This window comes from Babylonia areolata, chromosome 7 (genome assembly GCF_041734735.1).
Source record: "Babylonia areolata isolate BAREFJ2019XMU chromosome 7, ASM4173473v1, whole genome shotgun sequence".
In the NCBI taxonomy this organism is placed as follows: domain Eukaryota; kingdom Metazoa; phylum Mollusca; class Gastropoda; order Neogastropoda; family Buccinidae; genus Babylonia; species Babylonia areolata.
Window position 1 is genome coordinate 33,364,214 of NC_134882.1, and position 22,745 is coordinate 33,386,958.

Below are 22,745 nucleotides of genomic sequence, written 5' to 3' on the forward strand. Positions count from 1 at the left end.
TGGTGAGGGGGTTAAACCACCACCGTTACTTGTGACTGGATGGGGCAGCCAAATGTCAGGCAGACCTGTCACAATGTGTGACGACGTCATGACACCTGTTTGCCACACTGATGATGATACCATAATTTTTTTTTTTTTTTTTTTTTTTTTTTAAAGAAAGAAAAGAAAAAAAAAAAAAAAATCAAACAAAAATAAAAATGATGTCAATCAATTCACAACCCAACAACACTAATCAGGGTTCCATTTCACTGAGACTGACATGAACAGAAAGGGCAGTATATTCAATTAAGAGATTGTGCAAGATCACCTCTACAAGTGAATGCATGTGTGTGTGTGTGCAAGTGTGTGTGCACATGTGCGCAAATGCATGAGTATGTGTACACATGCATGAGTTGTGTGTGTGTGTGTGTGTGTGTGTGTGTATACATGCGTTCTTGTGTGTTTATATATTTTTGTTGTTTGCTTGTGTGTGTGTGTGTGTGTGTGTGTGTGTGTGTGTGCGCACACACACACACATGCATGTGTGCATGCACATGTCTGTGCACACTCGCAGTATTACAGTAAGATAATGGAAAAGAACTAAAAGCTGTCTGAACTCAACTGTGCAATGGATCTGGCTTCTCTTGCTGTAAACAACTTATTTTCTGCCCTAAGTGGGGCCTCCCTTTGACTTACTGTGTATGTATGGCTTTATCATTGCCATTCACACCTTTCCTTTGACTTACTGTGTATGTATGGCTTTATCATTGCCATTCACACCTTTGGCACAATAGTGAACATCTGTGGCGAAGCTGGTTTTTTCGAAACATATTTCTTTGAAGAATCTCATGCCTGAAGTGTTGGATTATAAATAAAATTATACACTCAAACTATGAGTCAAAGTGCAAGTCTTTCAAATTCCCTAAAATTTCAAAATCTGTACTATAGTAACAGCAGCAACACAGACAATGAAATAAGTACAGAAAATGATTATTTTTATTCTGGGCGGAATGGTTAAACCAAGGTATGCTTGTTAGCAAGTATCTGTGCTAGTATTTTTGTAGTCCTGTTTTAATGCATTGTGTATTTTATGTAGTTTCGGTCTTAGATGTGATGTCACATTTTTTTCTATCTGGTTATTTTTAATGTGTGTGTGTGTGTGTGTGTGTGTGTGTGTGTGTGTGTGTGTGTGGTTACAGTGCTCTGGTACACGTGTTTAAGTATGTACTAATAGTATGTCCGAACAGAATTCTATGTTAGAAAATAAGAAATATTTTAATGCTTATGCAATTTTGTTTTTAGTGCAGTTAATATTTAATGTCAGTGTGTGTGTGTCTGTAAGGGGGGTACATTCGTGTGTGTGTGTGTGTGTGTGTGTGTGTGTGTGTGTTCTATGAAAAGCATTTTGTTTTAATCTAAGCCTTATTTACTTCATAGCTTTTATAATCTTTAGTGTGCTTTTTCATTCATACGAACACACTGGATGTTTTCCATTGTCAGATAGCGGTTGATATGTTTTTTTTAAGGTATGTTTATAGTCAACTATGATGTAGGGCGCTTTGAGCAGCATTGGTGCTGGATATCGCACCGTAGAAAAAAAACTATGTATTATTATTATTGTTTTAAACACACACATGTGGTGTGGCAAATACGGATCAGCACACACGTTTGGACACTCCCCTGAAATTGAAACTGTAGCAACATACTCCATCAACAAATCTGACACAAAATGGTTTCCTGAACTTCTGCTGAAGCCAGGGACATTGACCTTCAGTCTACGAAGAAAAAACCCAAACCAACCACCAGATATTCTGAGATAATGCACATGGAACTAGATGTACTGTAAATCACTGTCAACAACTAATGGGCCCAGCAGTTCTGGATAACATGCAGATTTATGTCTTGTAAGGTCAGACCACTGGGAATGGGAGAGAGGGGTGTGTGTAGGGGAGGGGGGTGGGTGGGGGGTCACTCTTCAAGGCTTCAGCCAATCCTTGTGTCCAGTTTGCTATCCATTTTCACTCAACTACTGTGAGGCCTCCGTCATTCACTTTCATCAACTGTACTGACCAATTATCGTGTCTGTTTTGTGCTCATCAAAGCATGTACCATTACTGCACTCGCGTCCATGTACGTTTTCTTTCCAGGATTTGACACACGCATCTGACAAACCTGGAGGAGTCTGGTGATCACATTAGTTCTGTGTCACACCCCAGTGTGACTCAACAAAGTTGAAGGAGAAAAAGAATATGATGATGACTTTAAACATCACAAAGTGTCTTGGGTTTTTTTTCTTCTTCTGTATTTTATATATATCTTCTTCTTCTTCTGCGTTCGTGGGCTGCAACTCCCACGTTCACTTGTATGCACATGAGTGGGCTTTTACGTGTACGACTGTTTTTACCCCACTATGTAGGCAGCCATACTCCGTTTTCAGGGGTGTGCATGCTGGGTATGTTCTTGTTTCCATAACCCACTGACATGGATTACAGGATCTTTAACGTGCGTATTTGATCTTCTGCTTGCATATACACACGAAGGGGGTTCAGGCACTAGCAGGTCTGCACATATGTTGACCTTGGAGATTGTAAAAATCTCCACCCTTCACCCACATATATATCATATAGTGCTGTTACTGCACTCAAGTACATTTTCTTCATGTCATCCTGTGTTTCTAATTATCATGTCTATTTCAAAAATCACAAAAAATGTTTGTTTTTGCTTTCTTTAAAGTGTGTGTGTGTGTGTGTGTGTGTGTGTGTGTCCGACTATGACCATCAGAACGGCAGAGGAGGCAACTGCTGTCCTGACTATCTGGGCTAGAATTTGATTATAGTGGAGAGTGTCTTGCCCAAGTACATCCCCACTCTCTCGGCCAAGAGGGTTTTAGGACAGTTGGCGTTGGGATGGTTCCCAAAGGCCAACTAGCCCACAAGGCTGCAGCACTAAGAGCCAGTGCAATTTTGCCTCCCAGTTTGAGAGTCATAGTCCTTCACAAAAGACTAATAAGCTGTAAATGGTTTCCCATTGACTGGAGAAACCATTGATAATACAGCTCTCACTTTGCTGTTGGCCCAAATGTAAACTTATGTCAATCTGTGATATAAGCCGAAATGCTCATACACAATGTATGAAGCCACTCTAGGAAGACATTTTCGGGAATCGCCAGAGGGCAAAACTGATGCAGAAGTGAAGCTACTCACAGAAGAAAACAGTAAAGAAGAGGACATCATCACATACACAGATGGCTCAGTCACCAAAGACCAATCTGGTTGGGGATTCACTGCGAAACAAAATGGAAAAACAATTCGGGAACAGAACACTGCCTACAAAGTCACAACCTCCAGCCTAACGATGGAAGCTGAAGCTGTGACACATGCTCTCCAGTGGCTATCATCTATCCATATGCCTGGAAACCAACATGCCATTATTCTAATGGACTCAATGAACCTCATACAGAAAACTGAAAGTGGAATGGGAAGCTCAGAGTGGCATGAGGTAACGTGCAACTTTCAGATTAAAAAAAACTTACAAGGTCATACTGCCTGGGACATGCAGGTGTTAAGGGTAATGAGCGAGCTGACAGACTTGCTGGTAACGCAACAACAAGCGGCCTACATCTAGGAAAAATCAGAAATCCTCAGAAAAGTTAAAGAATACCAAAAAGAAAAGGTACAAGGCCATCACACCATCGATCGCCTCAAAGAAATAAAGGTAGAGAGAGGGAGCAACCCTGAATCTAGCATGAAAGGTAGAGCACAATGCTTTGTAAATCAAACGAATATTGGCATCATTTCCAGACCAACATTGCACAAATTTCTTCAAAACAGAACAGAGTCTCTGTAGGCTTTTCCAAATACAACAGACTGAGCAACACGGTTCCTGGCATCAGAGATCTTTTCCCACCCCTCTTGCGGCCAATCAGTGGCAGCCTCTGTGTGTGTGTGTGTGTGTGTGTGTGTGTGTGTGTGTGTGTGTGTGTGTGAGTGAGTGAGTGAGTGAGTGTGTGTGTGTGTGTGTGTGTGTGTGTGTGTGTGTGTGTGTGTGTGGGTGGGTGTTTGTGCGCGAGTTTGTAAGTGTACACATGTGACAGGAGAGCTCTGTGCATGTGCGTGCGTGCTTGTGTGTGTGTGTGTGTCTATGAGTGTAGAGGATGAGGTATGTGTGTGTATGCATGTCTGTACTGTGGGAGCAACAGAATATTGGAATGTGTAGGTGTGCATATATATATATTTGTATATATATATGTGTGTGTGTAGGGGGTGGGGGGGATATGGGCGTATGTTGTGTGATTGTATAAGCAACTATGCGTGCGTGCATGCGTGCGTGTGTGCCGTGCAAGCTGCGATACGTAGCTTAGGAATGAGTGTGTGGAGGAGTGGGGGGTTTGGGGGAGGAGTGGGGGGTGTGGAGTGGGGGGTGTGGGGTGCAGAGTGTGGGGAGGGGTGGGGTGCAGTGTAATTTGGGAGATGGTGCGTGTGTGTGTGGGGGTGGGGGGTGAGGCTCGTGTATGTTTATGTGTATTTGTGCTTTTGTATCTGTGAAACTGCATGTTTGCTGCATATCTGTCATAGGCATGTGTGTGTGTGTGTGTGTGTGTGTGTGTGTGTGTGTGTGTGCATGTTTTATATTTATTTGTTTATTTGCTTATAATTTATCATCCTTATTGTTTTTTTTATTTTATTTATTACTATTATCATTATTATTATCATTATCATCATTATTATTATAATCATTATTGTGTGTATGTGTGATTGCGTGTTTTACATTTATTAGTTTATTTGCTTATAATTTATCATCCTTGTCTTTTTATTTTATTTTCATTTATTACTGTTACTATCATTACTATTATCATTATCATCATCATTATTATAATCATTATTATTAAAATTTCTATCTTTTTTCCTATTTTTTCTTTTTTTCTCAAGGCCTCACTTAGTGCGTTGGGTTACGCTGCTGGTCAGGCATCTGCTTGGCAGATGTGGTGTAGCATATATGGATTTGTCTGAACGCAGTGATGCTTCCTTGAACTACTGATACTGATACATACACAATAATTTAAAGCAAAATTTACTAAACACATACACACACACTTGTAGAAAGCAAAAAACAAACACGCTGCATACATATATAATTACATACACATATATTATGCATATTAATTATATATATATATATATATATATGCATGGATGTACAAGAGTACATGCACACCCCATCCGAACCAGACTTTTGGAAAACCCATGAGCTCGGTAATTACAACAGCAATTATGAGCTCAGTAATTACTACAGCAATTATTTTACTTGCTATGCCCCACAGTGACAGTGACACCCACAAAATAGCATAGAATGGAACACAGATTATCATGACATTAACATACAACTGCCATTTGCTGTGGTTCTGAAAAACATGAAGCTACTTAAAACTACTTAATTTTGGGTTGTTTTTTTTTAAGGCCCTCGTGCCTTTGTAAGCCTTTTCACATTTTCTCTCCACAATCAGGCCCTGAGGAAGACGAACCCTAATGTCTATGGCATTCACCAATGAGGAACAAGGTCAGGATTTTGTCACAATCGTTGACATTGCACACATGTTTTGGCTGGGCAGGGCTGAAGTTTCCTATGAAGCCATAGCGGCCATATAGCCTGACATCCTTTCAGCACTTCACTGTTCCTTGTGTCGCATCGTTTCTTTCAGTTTTCACATGTTGCGTTGTGGTGGGCTGGGGTAGGTCACAGTACAGGAGGGGTGGAGGTGGCGGTGGGAATGAATTTATTTTAAACTGAAAGCATCTGCATTTCCAAAAGAGATGGAGACTGGTGTGGTGGTTGGCTGATTGTGTGTGCATAAAGTGGTGGTGATGGGTGGATGTGCTAAGAATGTGTTGGGTTTTTTTTTTTTTTTTAAACAAGTCCAAATGTGCAGAAAAGAAGCAAACACTCTCACACACAAACTCGCACACATTGTGTATGAACTCTGTCTCACCTCCTGCCACAGCCCCCCACCCCACCCACTAGTCTAACCCTCACAAACTCACTGAAAACTCAGCAGATCACCAACCCACACTAATCCCCACACTGAACTGGCAGTATATGGAGATAATGATGTCTGATGCATTTGCATCAGTAAACCAGCACTTACATCAGTAAACCATCACACACAAAAAATATGAAAAGGGGGGGGAGGGGGGGGGTGAGGGGGAGGGGGGGGAGGGGAGGGACAAAGATCCGAAACGGCAAGCAAGGCAAGACTTGGGTTCCAGGTGCGTCAAGAGGAAAATTGCCAGCATCATATTGTACATTGGTTGCCATGGGAACAGCCTGCCTCACTGTGGAACTTTTATTGATTGAGCTCATCACAAGACAGGCCAGGCTGCCGCTGACATTCAGTCCTTCACACATACATGTACGTAGGCCTCACGCAGCATTAGTTAGCTGGGAGAGAAGCCCAGAGAGAGGCAAGGTACTTTGTACCTGTAGATAAATAATTGATCTTTCCACCCACAACATGTTTCTGTTCTGGACCATTTTAAGTGTCTTGGTTTGACAGTGAATCTCTGAATCGTGTACTTGATAATTGCCTTGGTTTGACAGCGAATCTTTGGAACATGTATCAAATTCACTTATCTTGGCTTGACTGTCAATCATTAATCACCTGTTCAATTATCTTCGTTTGACAGTCAGTCTCTGGATCATTTGTTCAGTAATCTTGGTTTGATAGCCTGGATCATTTATTCAATTATCCTGGTCTGAAGGTCACTCCTGAAATGTAATTCAGATAAAAATAAATTATGTTGGTAATTGTCCAGCCAACCACAAAAGAGGCCATTTCAGGGCTGAATGCCTGTCAGTTCTTAAAACCAGTGGAAGAGAGCTCAAAGCAATGTAACGGTCAATTATCCTCTTCAGTGCAGAGCATTATTGTTACTTGTGCTTCCTATAATTTGCCAGGCGGTTTTGGGTTGTACTGGGTAATAATTAATAAAAAATTCTAGCACAATAAATAACTATTGCAAGAAAGTATACATAACCCTGCTTTCCTGAAAGGAAAATGAACAGACTACTGACTAACAAATTCTGATAATTAGAAGTTCATTTAACACAATGATTGTATAATACACATCCTTCAATTGCAACTCCTCCTTGTGCCACGCCCACTCACTTCACACTCACTTTCAGATGATATCAAAGAGGTTAAAAGTGACCCACAGTGTAGGGGGAAGGGGGGGGGGAGGGGCACTGTTCATAAGTTCGCTTGCAGATGATAGCTGTTCGATCAACTCAACTTCAAGTGTATTTTTCTAAAACCATGTTGTGCACATAATTCATAACTCTCACAAAACTGTTCACTCTCCTTCATCACTCACTCCCTCCTCCCTGCCCTGAATAAATGAATGGTTTTTATTTGAGGTCAACTCTTGGTCACCCACAGAACTGTACTTGACTTCTTACTCCCGCTTTCTCTCCTGTGTGGGCTACATCTAGCTCCTCAACTGCCCCCATTCCCCCCCCCCCCCCCTCTCTGCAGATCATCATTCTAACATTCAGTCATGTAAAGCCAACCATCTGACAAGATTCTGCCATGCCAAGCACTCAATTTGTTGTCAATGACTTTTACCACTGCCAAACTCGCAATTTTTGCAACAGCTAGGTAAAGGACCCATGTCACTGAAGGGTGACCAGAAACATTAGCCTGTTATCCAAGAACCTACTGCTCTTTAGGTTCAGTGGTAGGATGGGCCATATTTTCCACACATCACCAGTGGAGTCCCCAGACACCGTATTTTTCTGTCTTTATAGCACAAGGGAATTTGCACTCTGAACTGACTGGCAGTGAAAGGGTTAAAGCTTAAATTTTTTTTTCAATTTTTACTAGTTGTGACACACTGCTGTTTCAAGATACTTGGTTAAGTTTGTGGTTCATCATCCACCATTCTGAAAGCATAATGAAGGGAGGTATTGACCATAACATCCAGAAATTGTCATACAGAGCTTGACTGGCTGTTGTTCCTCAAAGATAACTGAAGCAGACATATCAAGCTTTCTGACCAGTGGCAACTGGGGCAATCAATTTTAGAACAGAACTGTGAAAAATCCTGAAATCACGCTGACGTATATGTACATCACTGGGCAAATAGCAAATCACTGTTTTGGAATATATATATATATATATATATATATATATATATATATGTCATGGGGCACTGAAAAGATTAATTTAATAACCCAACTGTTGCACCCATGATCATTCTTTGGAATTACTTCCATGGGTCTAACCCCCCTTCCAAATCAGGCCATTTTCTTTCAACATGCCTTTTCCACTATCATTCCTGGGTGGAAACTGGAAAGATTTGAGACGAGGTGAAGCCAATAGCAGTTATTAGTACTTTTTATAACCAGTGATTTTCTGTTTTAAACAATTAATTAATTTATTCATTTGTTTATCTTTCTTTTTTCCCCCTTTTTTGTTCATTTGCAACATGTCAGTTCCTATTTCTTTTTTTCCCCTTAAAAATACTCTTTTCTTTTCTTTCTTATTTTCAAATTTGGCTTTAAGTACGGAAATGTACTTCAAAGCTTTTTTTGTTTTTTTAATACCTTAAGATGGGGTTTATTTTTCAAATCCCAGCATGTCTAAAGAGTTGAGTAAAAAAAAAAAGAAAAAAAGAAAAAGAAAAAAAAAAGATGGTTGTATACACTGTAAAAACATATTTCAATTTGCAATGAATACTTCAATCTGTAATGAACACAAACATAAGTCAAGCAAGTAATTAATGATGATAATTAATGCATAAAGGATATATACATACATCATGTATCTAGAAACCAACTGTATTCCTTCACAACTATGTACAGATCTAAAAACCATCTGTATACTTTCACTAATTCATTTTATTTCATAATGTGGACTGCACCATTAAACGTTTTAAACTTTTAAAGTTTTAACTTAATATAAAACACACACACACAAACACACACAGAGTTCAATGCATTACATAAGACATCAACAGGAAATTGAACACATATATGTAGTTTTCTAGAACCATTCATTAAACTCAGTGTGTAGTTTTCTAAAACAATTCATTACACAGAAGAAAAAACAAAAAGAAGAAAAAAAACAACAAACAAACTTTTCTTGAAGAGCATGAAACATGTTTGCAACTTTAGACCTCAGAATGACCCATCAACCAAAATCAGAGAAAAAACACTGTAAGCATAATTCAGTCAAGCAGTTTTATGGCTGCAGTGATCTTAGCCTGAGACCCACAAAAGAATACTTCTGGGTATGGGGGGAAAAAATAACATTCAGATCTGTAGTGTACATAAAATCTTGCTACATCATAGCTCACCAACATGTGTGGTGTGTTTATCAAAAACCAACAAGACAAAAACAACATGAAGCTAAACATCCTGGAGAAAAAAGCTTTAATTCTTTAAGAAATATCTCTGTTACTCTCAACAGTATGATCATACATAGTTTTAACTTATGTGCACCATTTCCACAGTGAAAAAAAATGTGAAGAAAGAAACTAGTACACAGGAGAGCTTGTTGCAGAGATTCTACAAGAAGACCACAACAACAGACATTTCAAATTTGATACATGTGTTAAAGTGGACTATGGCCAACTGTCTCTTTTGATTTACACATGAATTTCATTTTCAAATTTCTACTTCTTTTTTTTTTCTTTTTCTTTTTTTCCCCTTTTTTTGTGGTTTTTTTTTTGGTTTTTGTTTTTTGTTGTTGTTGTTGTTGCCTAAGATCTGTTCTGATTAATGCATTAATTCTATTTGATTTAGTATGATTTTTTTGCTTCTGTTTCGTTTTTTTGTCCTGACCTGTTTTGATCAAAGCATGAATTTAATTTTATATTGTTAATTTTAGTACGCTGTTAATATCAGTATGGTTGTTTTTTTTATTTGTTGTTGTTCTTTTTTTTTTTAAATAGTGAATTACCTATTTTGATCAATCCATGAATTTTATATTTAATCAACTGATATGAATATATGATGATACTAGTAAATTTTGTACCAATCACAATCAGTTGTTTTCTTTTGAATAGTTTTCATTGTTGATCATTTATTTTGCAGTCTAATTTTAAAAAAATTTCCACAATACACTGCAAATTTTCATGAGATTGTTCACAACAACACAACACCACACTTGGTCTGAGGAGCACATGGAGAACTGAAAGTGTAGATCTATGGCTGGGTGAATAACTGCTATCAAAATGGATAACACAAAGTATCTTCAAAACATTATATATATATATATGGGAATTTCTTTTGCTTAAGGTGTGATTAATTTACTAAAGCTTTTCAGCTCTAGTGCTTTCACAGCGCCCGTAAAACATAATCTGTTAACTGTCTGCTGGAACTTGTCAGTATTTCATTTCACGTAAAATATGACTGAAAAACTCCAAAAAGGTCTTTTAAATATTTCATGTTGTTATAGCATCTTTAACAGATCTATCAGTAAGAGATTTTTTCCTCCCAGAAATGGTGCAGTGCGTTAAACTTCTACCACAATAGGAAGCAGACAAGGTGTGGAAAACTTATCTGTGTGGTCTGAGACAGGTCATGACCACACTTAAATTTTCCAGTCATCCAGATGATTCACAGCTTTTTGTGCCTAAAATAGAGACAGGTATACATCATTACAGGTGATGTGCAACTGGTCAGGAAAAGCAGTGGTGTGAAAAAGATAGGACAACACAAGTTAAGTCTTAATGAGTTAAAAAAAAAGAAAAAAAAGAAGAAACTCTGGGAAGAATCCAGACAGAGTTTCGCTAAAAAAAAAAAAAAAAAAAAAATAAAAAAAAAAACCCACTGACTTACAATGTGTCCACAAGTGATGAAGCTGTGGTGTGGGCAACGTTCTCCACTGTACAAAGTGTGCAGACTGATAGATAAGCCCTTCACATTCAGTACACCACAATGCAAGCAGGAATGCACGGCCACAAAACAGAACCTACTTTCCTTTGTTTCTCTCTGTCCATAGCCCTGATATTGCTTCCCCAAGCGGGTCATATGAAGTCCCCGACGGATATGATGGATAGATAGGCCTAATGTGAAATCTGTCAGGGGGAAGGAAATAGGGCAAAGCCATGTAGCGCCATGTGGGAAAGTTAGTAAGAAAAACACACAAAACATTACTCCAGCACAAGTAAAATAATTTTTTTTACCATGTACTATGACATCCAATAGGACTGATCAACTGCCCAATACTCAAACATCTAAAACTAGAAGCTAGCCTACCTTTTAGATTAAAAAAAAATCCAAAAAAAAATCTTGATTTCAAATCGGTTATGGGAAAAATGTCAAGATAAATTGGCATCTCATTCAAAGCAAGCTTTTTTTTTCTTCCCACTTTAATAAGATTTAAGTGATCAAAACACAAGTGATTGAGTCAATGTTAAAAACGGAATAAAATAAAACAAAGACACAAAACTTCCAAATAAATAAATTACAAATCATATTCTTTTGAAACTGACAACTGAAGTCAAGGCAACTGCAAGGTTGTGTGCGCATTTGCGTTTGTGAGCGCACGCACACATCTGCATGTGAGCACATGCACATTTCACCATGAGAACAAGAAATAAATATGCTGCATAATCAATTTTAATCATAATACAAGATACATACCATGTCTGCATACAAATTTGATTTTCACACACAAACACATACACACACACATATACTTGCACGCACACACACATGTATACATACGCATAATGACATATGCACATAGTAATTTCCCTCAAAACAAAATTAATGTGCATTTGGGGTAAAGTGCAAAACATCTCGAAAGTTGGATAGAGCTGCCCAGTAACTGCTCTCAATCTGTCCATCAATACAAATAGATCAATGAAGTAATACAAGTATGATTATATGAGAAGCAAATGGTATTTTGTCCTGCTTTTGACATTTTGAGACATTTTTCCTTAGATTACCTTAAGTATAATATGCGTTTTGTTTTTTGTTGGTTGTTTTGTTTTTTTTTTTTAAAGAGCTTACCACACTGGTGTCATAATCTCAAAATAATGGCACACACACACACACACACACATATATATATATAATTATATATAAGTTCTAAAATGTCATAAAACTAAAGCTAAAAGGCGTTTTTGGTGCATCCCTATCATCTGCATCTGCAGTTTGGAGAAATGAAAGTGGAAGTTCTGACCAAAAGTACACACATGATGTTTAAGCTCAAGCCACACAGATTACCAACAATCACCTGCTGTGAGGCTACAGGACAAACTAAAATTTTACATTAATTGAAAGCTTTTATTCTGAATGCACTTAATTAAGCACACCACTGCAATTTTTATTCAAACTTAACTGAAGGAATAAAGAATTAATATAAACATACTCAAAACTCAAAATAAAAAAAAAATGAAACAAATCAAGAAAGAGGCAAACAACTGTGTTTAAAATAAACAACCAAAAACAACAAACTAGCAAACAAAAAAGCCATGTAATTTTGTAATCTACGATACACGAAAGATAAGGTGCGGATATAATCTAATCATCAAGCAACAAACTGGTCCGTACAAGTTTCTCTCACCTACTGTGACATGGAATACAGTAAGCTTCTTTTTGTGTGTTAATTAAGTATGCTACAGTCTGGAAAAAGACTTATCATCTTAAAAAAAAAAAAAAAAAAAAATTCAATTCGCTACACCAACTTCATGCCTTCTGCATTTTGTAGTGGGATTGCGGTTACTGACCCTTTCTCATTGGGTTACTCAATTACTATCTAAGGTGATTTTCAAAACTGACCACACCCCCGCCCCCTGCCCCACGAGTCTTCATTTTAACTTAACAAAAATCAATGTTGGGGAGTTAAAAAAACAAAAAAAACAATCCACAGTCTGTACTCATTCTAACTGGGCTGATTTTATCCCCAGGCATTATTTCAAGCCAGCCCAGAAGGAACCCCTCCATTCTGAGGGGTGGTAAAATCCATGTGTAGGGGTTTTGTTTGGACTGGTTTACACCACAGGATCATTCCAGGTCAGTCTACACAGACCCTGGGGTTAGTCTGGCCTAGCCTGATGTGGACCCTGGAGTAAAAACCAAAGGGGGTACAAATATACTGCTTCACCTGAACACCCAACTCTAATTCAGACCTGTCTGGCAGTTTTTATTTGTCAACATGACCACACTGGCTGCCCATATATATATATATATATATATATATATATATATATAATCCTTCAAAAAAAAAAAAAAAAAAAAAAAAATCACATACCAATGAGTGTAATGGACAAAATACAATTTCAGTTATAATTATGTTGGGTGTGTGGTCCAATGGGAGCACCAGGATGGGGTTGGGGGTGTGGGGGGGGAGGGATCAGGGGTTGATTTTCCTGACACATTAATTTCTAAAATGACCTACTGATTTTGTGGTAAACCGAACAAATGACCCATGGTGTCCTGAACTAAACCTTCACTCTCAAGATACACACTATACATGTATGACCACTCTTTTTGCTCGGGGAACCATTTATAATGCTGATTCAATGACACTTGTTCTCCTGCAATTTTCATACAAATACATGTATACAAATAAAATGATACATAGTAACATAGTCACACTCATAGTGTCAATTCATTAACAACTTCAATAAATTCAGATTAAGACAAAGCAGGTCAGATCATGTGAAGTTCAAATTAACAGGCTGAGGATCCAGATAGTACCAGTATTCAGCATTAAATCTTCTTCATCAGTTCATGGTTATTGTCTTTGTTCCCCATAATTTGGGCGTAAGTAGGTCACTGCAGAAACTTCGAGAAAGTAGGTTCACTCACTGAGTGTCTGATAAACCAAGGAATGCAAATCAACTACGTCACAAGGCTAGGTAGGTTCAAAACACTTCAAACACCAGGACAGACCGTTACTGTGTTAGTCATTCATTGTCCTACTACTACTGTTTGATACTGTACAAAGTAAAAAAAATATAGTATCACATCTTAAGTCAGTTTAGTAATTGTTATACACCGTGTAAAACTTCATCACTGTACTTATGCCTTTTGGAAGGAACATGCTGGTAGAATATCAACCTGTTGTGTTAGTGTTAAGTCATTAAGTACAGCACTGAATCAATCCTTAGTCTGTTTTGACCATTTACTTGTATGATATTCCCCTTTGAGTGCTCTGTGCATTTGAGTATATATTTATCAATTCTCCACAGAAGAATAATGTTTTAAATAGCAAGTAAAAGTAAGATTGTGAATTAAAAAGTTTCTTTTTTGCTTGTTTTTTCTAAAGCTACATACAACCACCCTGACAACTCACAACCATGACATCCATGCTACCATCTTGTCATCCTGCCACTTCTAGGGATTTTAGAAGATTCAAATGCATCAAAGCGTTTATTCAATCATACTGTAAATGTACTCAAAATCATTGCAATACTGTCATACTATGACACAGGATGAAAATGATTCTTCCACGGCTTGACTGTATTTCACATTCCACAAAACTCGAACAGTACCATCGGGTAATGGCATCTTGTCTCATTTCTGATGACCAGACACTGTCATGGTTTCTGACTCTTTTCTGACAACCAAACCTACATCATCACGTCTTATGCAAATATGAAATATAACACGCCTCTTGGAAGAAATATGAACTTTAGTACTGTTCTTTATTTCTTTTTTTTTTTTTCATTTAAATTCTAAAACATACACAAATTTGACAGAATCCTGCTTTATTGATACCACATTAATCTAGAGTTACCTCTGACCCAGCTTTTTTAAAACCTACCATTATAATAATGTAGTTTAAAAAAATTTCACTATTCTCAGGTTGCTGACTGTCACTGTTTGATTTTCTGCCTGTCTTATAGTTATAGTGTATACTATTTTCAACAATGAAATTGTTTGTTTCTGCTGAGTTGTGATCAATGATGTCTTAAGCACTTTTCTGCTCTCGGGATGGGGGTGATTATCCATCTTCTTTTTTTTTCAATAATGAAGTGCTTAAAGTTTCCATATGACAAAGACCTAACTAGCATTTGGACCATTTCTGCTAAGCCGGTACCAGCCAAGTCTCAATTTTGTCATATATGTGGCATATAATTCAAAGTGATTGAAATTGGAAATAATGCAACCAATGACAAATGGAGAAAGCCCTTGGATTCACACAAACAATACTTGTGTTTGTGTGAGCATACATCACATACCATGTGTCAATATGTAACATACTAACTATGCACACATGCACCGGTGTCCAAGCGTGTGTTCCCATGTGGTGTGTGTGTGTGTGTGTGTGTGTGTGTGTAAACAGCGTGTGTCACTGTGTATGTGTGTGCATGCACTTGTGTACATGTACTCTGTGTGTGTGTGTGTGTGTGTGTGTGTGTGTGTGTGTGTTATTTCTGAAAACTATGTATGCATAAATGCACCTCTGTGTGTGCATGTGTGTATGTACGTGTGCGTGTGTGCACGGATACCAAGTTCTGTTTCTTACCTGTATGTTTCATGATCGTGGTACCTTCATCTTCGTTGTTGTAAATCACGACAGCAGAGGCGTTATATTTCTTCGTTGCCATTTTTATTTTTTCTGTGAAATAACAGTTTCCCCTCTCCACCAGAGCAATCCATTTTTCTTTCGGGAGTTTGATTCCGTAGTCATCACACCCATGTGTTTTGTTCTGCTTATTCCGCACATGCACTGCCAGACCCGACCTCTCTTCCACCAAGCTTTTGGCACCATACTTTCCTTCCGACGTTTCGTGAACGACTTTCTGCTTGATGGGATCGATGTAGGTTAAATTGACCTCTGCCATGTAGAATATAATTGGATTGTTCGAATGGGCTGTTTCTTCTAAACACTGGCCCGTTGGGAATGTCAACAGAGTCAAGACAACAGCGCATCGGAAAATTCGTCTTCCAGTCCACCATCTTGAGTTGTCTTTTTTATCGGGCAAGTTCTCGCATCCGCAGCTATTATCTTCTTCCATGATGATTGCCGGAGATCCAGCCCAAAAAGAAATATATCAATATTCTTTTATCATCAAACCTGTGAGCAAGTTGATGGGAAACAGCAAGCAAATCTGCTTCAATTGTTCAATAACAACATCCGTTCCTACCACAAGTCTCTGTGGTGACTGACTTTACACATTTCACACGACTGTCCTCATTATTGTTCTTAGGGAAGTTGAGTTTCGGTCTCGACGTCACACGGCTCGCAGCGCCCTCTGTAAACATTTTCGGTCTGCCAAGCACGTGAGGTCAGGTTCGTGACGTGACGTTGGGCACAAATCGAACACACCCTCCCCCCACCCCCATCCCCTCCCTCTTATGTGTCCACTTTTTTTTTTTTTTTTTTTTTTTTTTTAAGCGACTATTGACTGGATTTGCCAACAATGTCACTTGAAACGGATTTTAGCTTTTGTCTGCAGCCTCACGAGCTGTAGAATCATCTTGTAAAATTTTTGCTGATGATACCAATATGTGATAAGACATGCAACAGAACCATCTTAATTGCAACAAGATATATGGACACAAACTGCAGGCTTGGACAGAGAAATGGAATCTGTATTTCAGTGTGGACAAATGTGAAGTGACTGCATGCTGGCATGCAGAAATAATCTAAGCAAAACATACACTGTATTATAAGTGTTATAGTGTGTCAGGCGCCTATGGTGGAAGCATGGGATTTTCTCAGACACACTGCGCACTGATGGACCCCTCCTTCCTACCTCCCTACTCTTCTCCCCCCACCCCCCTTCCATGGCATCTATCCCCACCAACACCCCTCCCCATACCCTCTCTCCCTTTCCCCCTTCCCTTGGCCAAGTACAAAGGGAGCAAGTTATCAAGAAATACTAAGTAAAGATGGTATCTCCTCTGACCATTCTCTTCCTATACACCCCCTGCCCTTTTCCCTTCCACTCCCATCACCCTCAACCCCGTCGCCCCCTCCCCCCCAACCCCCCTCCTTACCAAACCCCGCCCCCCCCCCCCCCCCCCCCCCCCCCCCACATGTCGATCTCTGGCAGGATGGCATCTGCCTCAATGGTCACCACATGGTGTGGTGTGTTTATCATGAGCTGTTTAGAACAGAATCAGGGCTGGGCGATCTTTCCTCCTCCTTCCCTTCCTCTTTTCATCACCCCCCCCCCTCCCCTTCTCCTTGTCAGTGTGGGTTCCGTGGGAAAGCATCAAAAGTGTAAAGTCTAGCACTGCTGGTTCCAGATTGGTTAGTTTCCTCCACAACCAGTGTGAGAGGGCCTGGTAGTGTACTTGGCAGATTGGTCTGTTAACTTCAGCCAATTGGAAGCGTTCTGGGTCAGAAGATAGTTTGCATATGGCGCCAGCTTGTGAAGAGGATAAAATGAATAGGCAAGTGGGGTTTCTTTCTTTTCCTTCCTTGAAGCAGGCCAGGAGAGCCAGACGGTCAAGACAGTACCATGGGGGCTGTGAGTGTCAAACTAGCATCTATTTTTCGGACTTAGTTGAATGCTTGATTTATGGTATACTTGGATTCTGTGACTAATACACTGGCTCAGTGGGATTGTGTTCTGCTACATGAATATAAAGTGAACCCTGAAACATTGGGGGCTGTGAGTAATGCTTGTACTGATAATTTGCTTTGTTGACAATTTACTTTATGGTTTTTGGAAACAGTTTGGAGTTTGTAGAATTGTGATGTTGTGTCACAAGAGTGTTGAGAGATCCTTTTTAGTTGATGTGGTATTTCACAGTTAATGTAACTGGAATGTGTTGATGCAGATACCATGACTTGTGAGAGAGCATAGCCAGCATGTGTATGGCTTAATTGTATTTGAGGCTAGTGACTGAGGGAAAAGTGGTTAAAATACACAATGTAGCCAATACATGACTAATTGGAGTACTGGTTTAGGGTATTTGGGTATCCCCCCCCCCTTTCCTGTTTCATACAGGTTGATATTATGGTATGATGCTTGGACATCATGTTTGGGTTTACATGTTGTGCATCTTGGCTTGCATAAATGATAATGTTCAGTAACATGTCAGTGGTATGTCAATTGTTGACATACTGTGGGAACAATGTAAGCATTCAGTCACAAAGAAACACAGATTATTATGTGTGTTGCATCTGTGTAGAATGTTTTGGTTGTAACAGTTGGAATTATTTTGAGGCATGACATACCTATTTTGTATGTTAGGTGGTGATGGTTATATTCAAGGTGAACAAATCTACAGGCTAACTGTATGTTCAAGCTTTTCCATGTGTGTGCACATGGGTGATAATGCAACATGGGGAACATGTGTGACTTGGTAGTTGTGATTACCATGTGCTGTAGTCATGTGTTATATGCCAGTGGGGTAACACATAGCTGTATGTGTTCAATAAGATTTGAGACCACTGACAGGCAGTCCTATGTTGGTGCACACAGGTTGCTATATATTTACCAAATTACTTGGTAACTATATGATTCCCATGTAAACATTTTACCAATGAGATACTTTGCAGAGACAAAGTACAGATTTGTTCAGTCTTAATGGAAACAGCTATTACTGTATGGTGATTTAACTGAAGTTAAACACTAGGAGTTTGTAATTGTCTGCCACATACTTGGTGCGACAGCTATTATTCTATGGTGGTTTGACAGGAGTTAAACACTGGGAGTTAGTATTTGTTAGTCATATATTTGGTGCACATTAACTTATGTGCCACTGATTGTTGATGGTAAGCTATATGAAGCTATATGAAGCTTGTTTTACATTTTTACATAGATCTCTTTGAGGAGAGAGTGTACGGCTAGACATTGAGTGTCAGAATGGAGAAAGGTTATTTGTGGAATTGTTTACTTGTCCAGACAACATAATGATGTTCTGTTACATCAGTGCAATTATGTTTAGCATATGTTTTGGTATTGATTTAACCTGGGTTTTAATATTGTGTGTGTTCCAGGTGTGCTGTTAAGTTAGAGAAATAAACACCTCAATTCATCTTTCTAAAAGACCCTGCTGTGGTACGAGGAGAGAGTGGATTGTGCACCTATCCTCTGCCTGTTATCCTACTCTACCTCTTCACCTTCTACACCTACCCCTACTCAACCCCTACCCCCACCACTACTCTACCCCCCTTTTAACAACTTGGCGTCGCCGACAGGATCAGCAGGTGAGGTGTCTCTTATCTTTAGCAGCACACAGCCCAACGCAGCCCAGCACAGCCCAACCCAGCCCAAGGATGACCATGTCTACTACCACAGCACAGCAGTCACCCATGCAGTGGTGTGCGGCACCCACACTACCAGTGTTCACTGGTGAGCCAGGCGAGACGTCGGCTGAGGACTTCGTCACTGAGGCGGAGAGGGTCCTGGCCGCATACCCCATGGGAGACGAGATGGCTGCATACTTCATCTACAGCCATCTGCAGGGAACCGCACGCAGGGAGCTGATGCTGCGGGACCTGGAGGACACCAACACCCCAGAGAAGGTGACCGGCATTCTGCTGGGGGTGTTCGGTGATGGACGGCGTGTCACCACACTACTGTCCATACTTTTCAGCAGGGTACAGCAGCCGGAGGAGTCCATCATGGACTACTCTCATGCTCTGCGCAGCATGGAGAGAACCATCCAGATGAAGACGACTGGGGCCCTCACCGCTAACATGCTGAGGGACCACTTCATCAGTGGCCTCCGGAACACCTTGTTGAAAAGGGAGCTGCGCCAGGTAGTGAGGCGAGAGCCTCAAACCACCTTCATCCAGGCCAGAGATGAAGCCCTGAGGCTGCAGAGAGAGCTGGAAGAGGACCAACAACAGCAACAGGCCAGGGAACAGATGGCACGACTGGGGGACAAACTGTTGTTGTTAGAGGGAAAAGTCAGGTCCATGCAGGGGCTAGTGTCAGGTCTAGTTGGTCAGAGAGGTGATGTTTTAGTTAAGAACAGGGCTGTGAGCAAAAAGAAAAAGAAGAAAGTCGGGAAAGGAAAAATCCAGTCAGCAGTGGGGAATAGGATTTCCACAAACCACAACATGGGTAAGGATTTCCCCAAAGTAAAGAGCAAGGTTTCCCACAATGAAATACACAGAGACTTCCACAATGGTCTCAAGGGGCGGGATCACAAACTGGAGGAAAGGATTTCAGATAAACTGATGAAGAGCCATTCAGTAGGTGACTGCAATGGTGATGATCCATGCCGAGATGAATGGGTGCTGCTGCCCATGCCACCTGATCCAGGGATTCCTGGTCAATGTTGGAAGAGGGAGAATGACGTAGACTGGCAAACTGCAGTCAAGACTCCCAGACCATCACGCAAATCAGTGTGCACTGGTTTGTGTGAAACTAGCACCAGGTCTCATCTGAAGCCTGAAATGCACATGTCTTGTGGCTCAAAAGGTGCTAGAATGTCGGCTCAAATGGATAGGAACTGGGATGGGAGACTGACAGGGTCAATACTCCCAAAATGTAGTGCTATGTACAAGACTAATATGAACCACCTTTCAGTGAGTAGACTTGCTGCTGTAGCCTGCTAGTGGATCTGGTATTTTGCGTACAGGGTGGTGTTTTAGCTGGAAGTTTAATGCTGCTTTTCATGTTTTATGGTTACTCAGTCTGTTGAAGTTACAATTTCTATACTGGCCTTTCTTGTTTGAAGGGTTTTAGGTACTGCTTTTTTGTTGCTGACAATGTTCTGCATTTATTTGTAATATGTAAGGGTGACATACATCAGATAATGTATGATGACAGGGATTCCTGTAAGATCCTTATGTATTGATATTTTGCTAATGATCTCGTTGGAGAATTTGTCTCACCATTTGCATGAAGCAATTGATTGGTATGCGATCTGCAGCAATGAGGACATTGCTTTCAAAAGCAAGGGGTGGATGTTATAGTGTGTCAGGCGCCTATGGTGGAAGCATGGGATTTTCTCAGACACACTGCGCACTGATGGACCCCTCCTTCCTACCTCCCTACTCTTCTCCCCCCCCACCACCCCCTTCCATGGCATCTATCCCCACCAACACCCCTCCCCATACCCTCTCTCCCCTTTCCCCCTTCCCTTGGCCAAGTAACAAAGGGAGCAAGTTATCAGAAATACTAAGTAAAGATGGTATCTCCTCTGACCATTCTCATTCCTATACACCCCTGCCTTTTCCCTTCCACTCCCATCACCCTCAACCCCGTCGCCCCCTCCCCCCCACCCCCCTCCTTACCAAACCCCGCCCCCCCCCCCCCCCCCCCCCCCCCCCCCCCCCCACATGTCGATCTCTGGCAGGATGGCATCTGCCTCAATGGTCACCACATGGTGTGGTGTGTTTATCATGAGCTGTTTAGAACAGAATCAGGGCTGGGCGATCTTTCCTCCTCCTTCCCTTCCTCTTTTCATCACCCCCCCCCCCTCCCCTTCTCCTTGTCAGTGTGGGTTCCGTGGGAAAGCATCAAAAGTGTAAAGTCTAGCACTGCTGGTTCCAGATTGGTTAGTTTCCTCCACAACCAGTGTGAGAGGGCCTGGTAGTGTACTTGGCAGATTGGTCTGTTAACTTCAGCCAATTGGAAGCGTTCTGGGTCAGAAGATAGTTTGCATATGGCGCCAGCTTGTGAAGAGGATAAAATGAATAGGCAAGTGGGGTTTCTTTCTTTTCCTTCCTTGAAGCAGGCCAGGAGAGCCAGACGGTCAAGACAGTACCATGGGGGCTGTGAGTGTCAAACTAGCATCTATTTTTCGGACTTAGTTGAATGCTTGATTTATGGTATACTTGGATTCTGTGACTAATACACTGGCTCAGTGGGATTGTGTTCTGCTACATGAATATAAAGTGAACCCTGAAACATTGGGGGCTGTGAGTAATGCTTGTACTGATAATTTGCTTTGTTGACAATTTACTTTATGGTTTTTGGAAACAGTTTGGAGTTTGTAGAATTGTGATGTTGTGTCACAAGAGTGTTGAGAGATCCTTTTTAGTTGATGTGGTATTTCACAGTTAATGTAACTGGAATGTGTTGATGCAGATACCATGACTTGTGAGAGAGCATAGCCAGCATGTGTATGGCTTAATTGTATTTGAGGCTAGTGACTGAGGGAAAAGTGGTTAAAATACACAATGTAGCCAATACATGACTAATTGGAGTACTGGTTTAGGGTATTTGGGTATCCCCCCCCCCTTTCCTGTTTCATACAGGTTGATATTATGGTATGATGCTTGGACATCATGTTTGGGTTTACATGTTGTGCATCTTGGCTTGCATAAATGATAATGTTCAGTAACATGTCAGTGGTATGTCAATTGTTGACATACTGTGGGAACAATGTAAGCATTCAGTCACAAAGAAACACAGATTATTATGTGTGTTGCATCTGTGTAGAATGTTTTGGTTGTAACAGTTGGAATTATTTTGAGGCATGACATACCTATTTTGTATGTTAGGTGGTGATGGTTATATTCAAGGTGAACAAATCTACAGGCTAACTGTATGTTCAAGCTTTTCCATGTGTGTGCACATGGGTGATAATGCAACATGGGGAACATGTGTGACTTGGTAGTTGTGATTACCATGTGCTGTAGTCATGTGTTATATGCCAGTGGGGTAACACATAGCTGTATGTGTTCAATAAGATTTGAGACCACTGACAGGCAGTCCTATGTTGGTGCACACAGGTTGCTATATATTTACCAAATTACTTGGTAACTATATGATTCCCATGTAAACATTTTACCAATGAGATACTTTGCAGAGACAAAGTACAGATTTGTTCAGTCTTAATGGAAACAGCTATTACTGTATGGTGATTTAACTGAAGTTAAACACTAGGAGTTT

At 40.3% G+C, this 22,745-nt stretch overlaps 1 protein-coding gene across 1 annotated transcript in view; it reads right to left on the reverse strand.

Annotated features, from left to right (window-relative positions):
• Positions 1 to 16,158, reverse strand: part of LOC143283978 (RING finger protein 150-like) — a 59,995-nt gene extending 43,837 nt beyond the window's left edge. Inside the window, exon 1 of the mRNA XM_076590463.1 lies at positions 15,461 to 16,158. Within this exon, the coding sequence (XP_076446578.1) occupies positions 15,461 to 15,953 (493 nt within the window). The 5' untranslated portion in view covers positions 15,954 to 16,158. The remainder of the gene's footprint in view (positions 1 to 15,460) is intronic.
• Between the last annotated feature and the right edge of the window lie 6,587 nt (positions 16,159 to 22,745).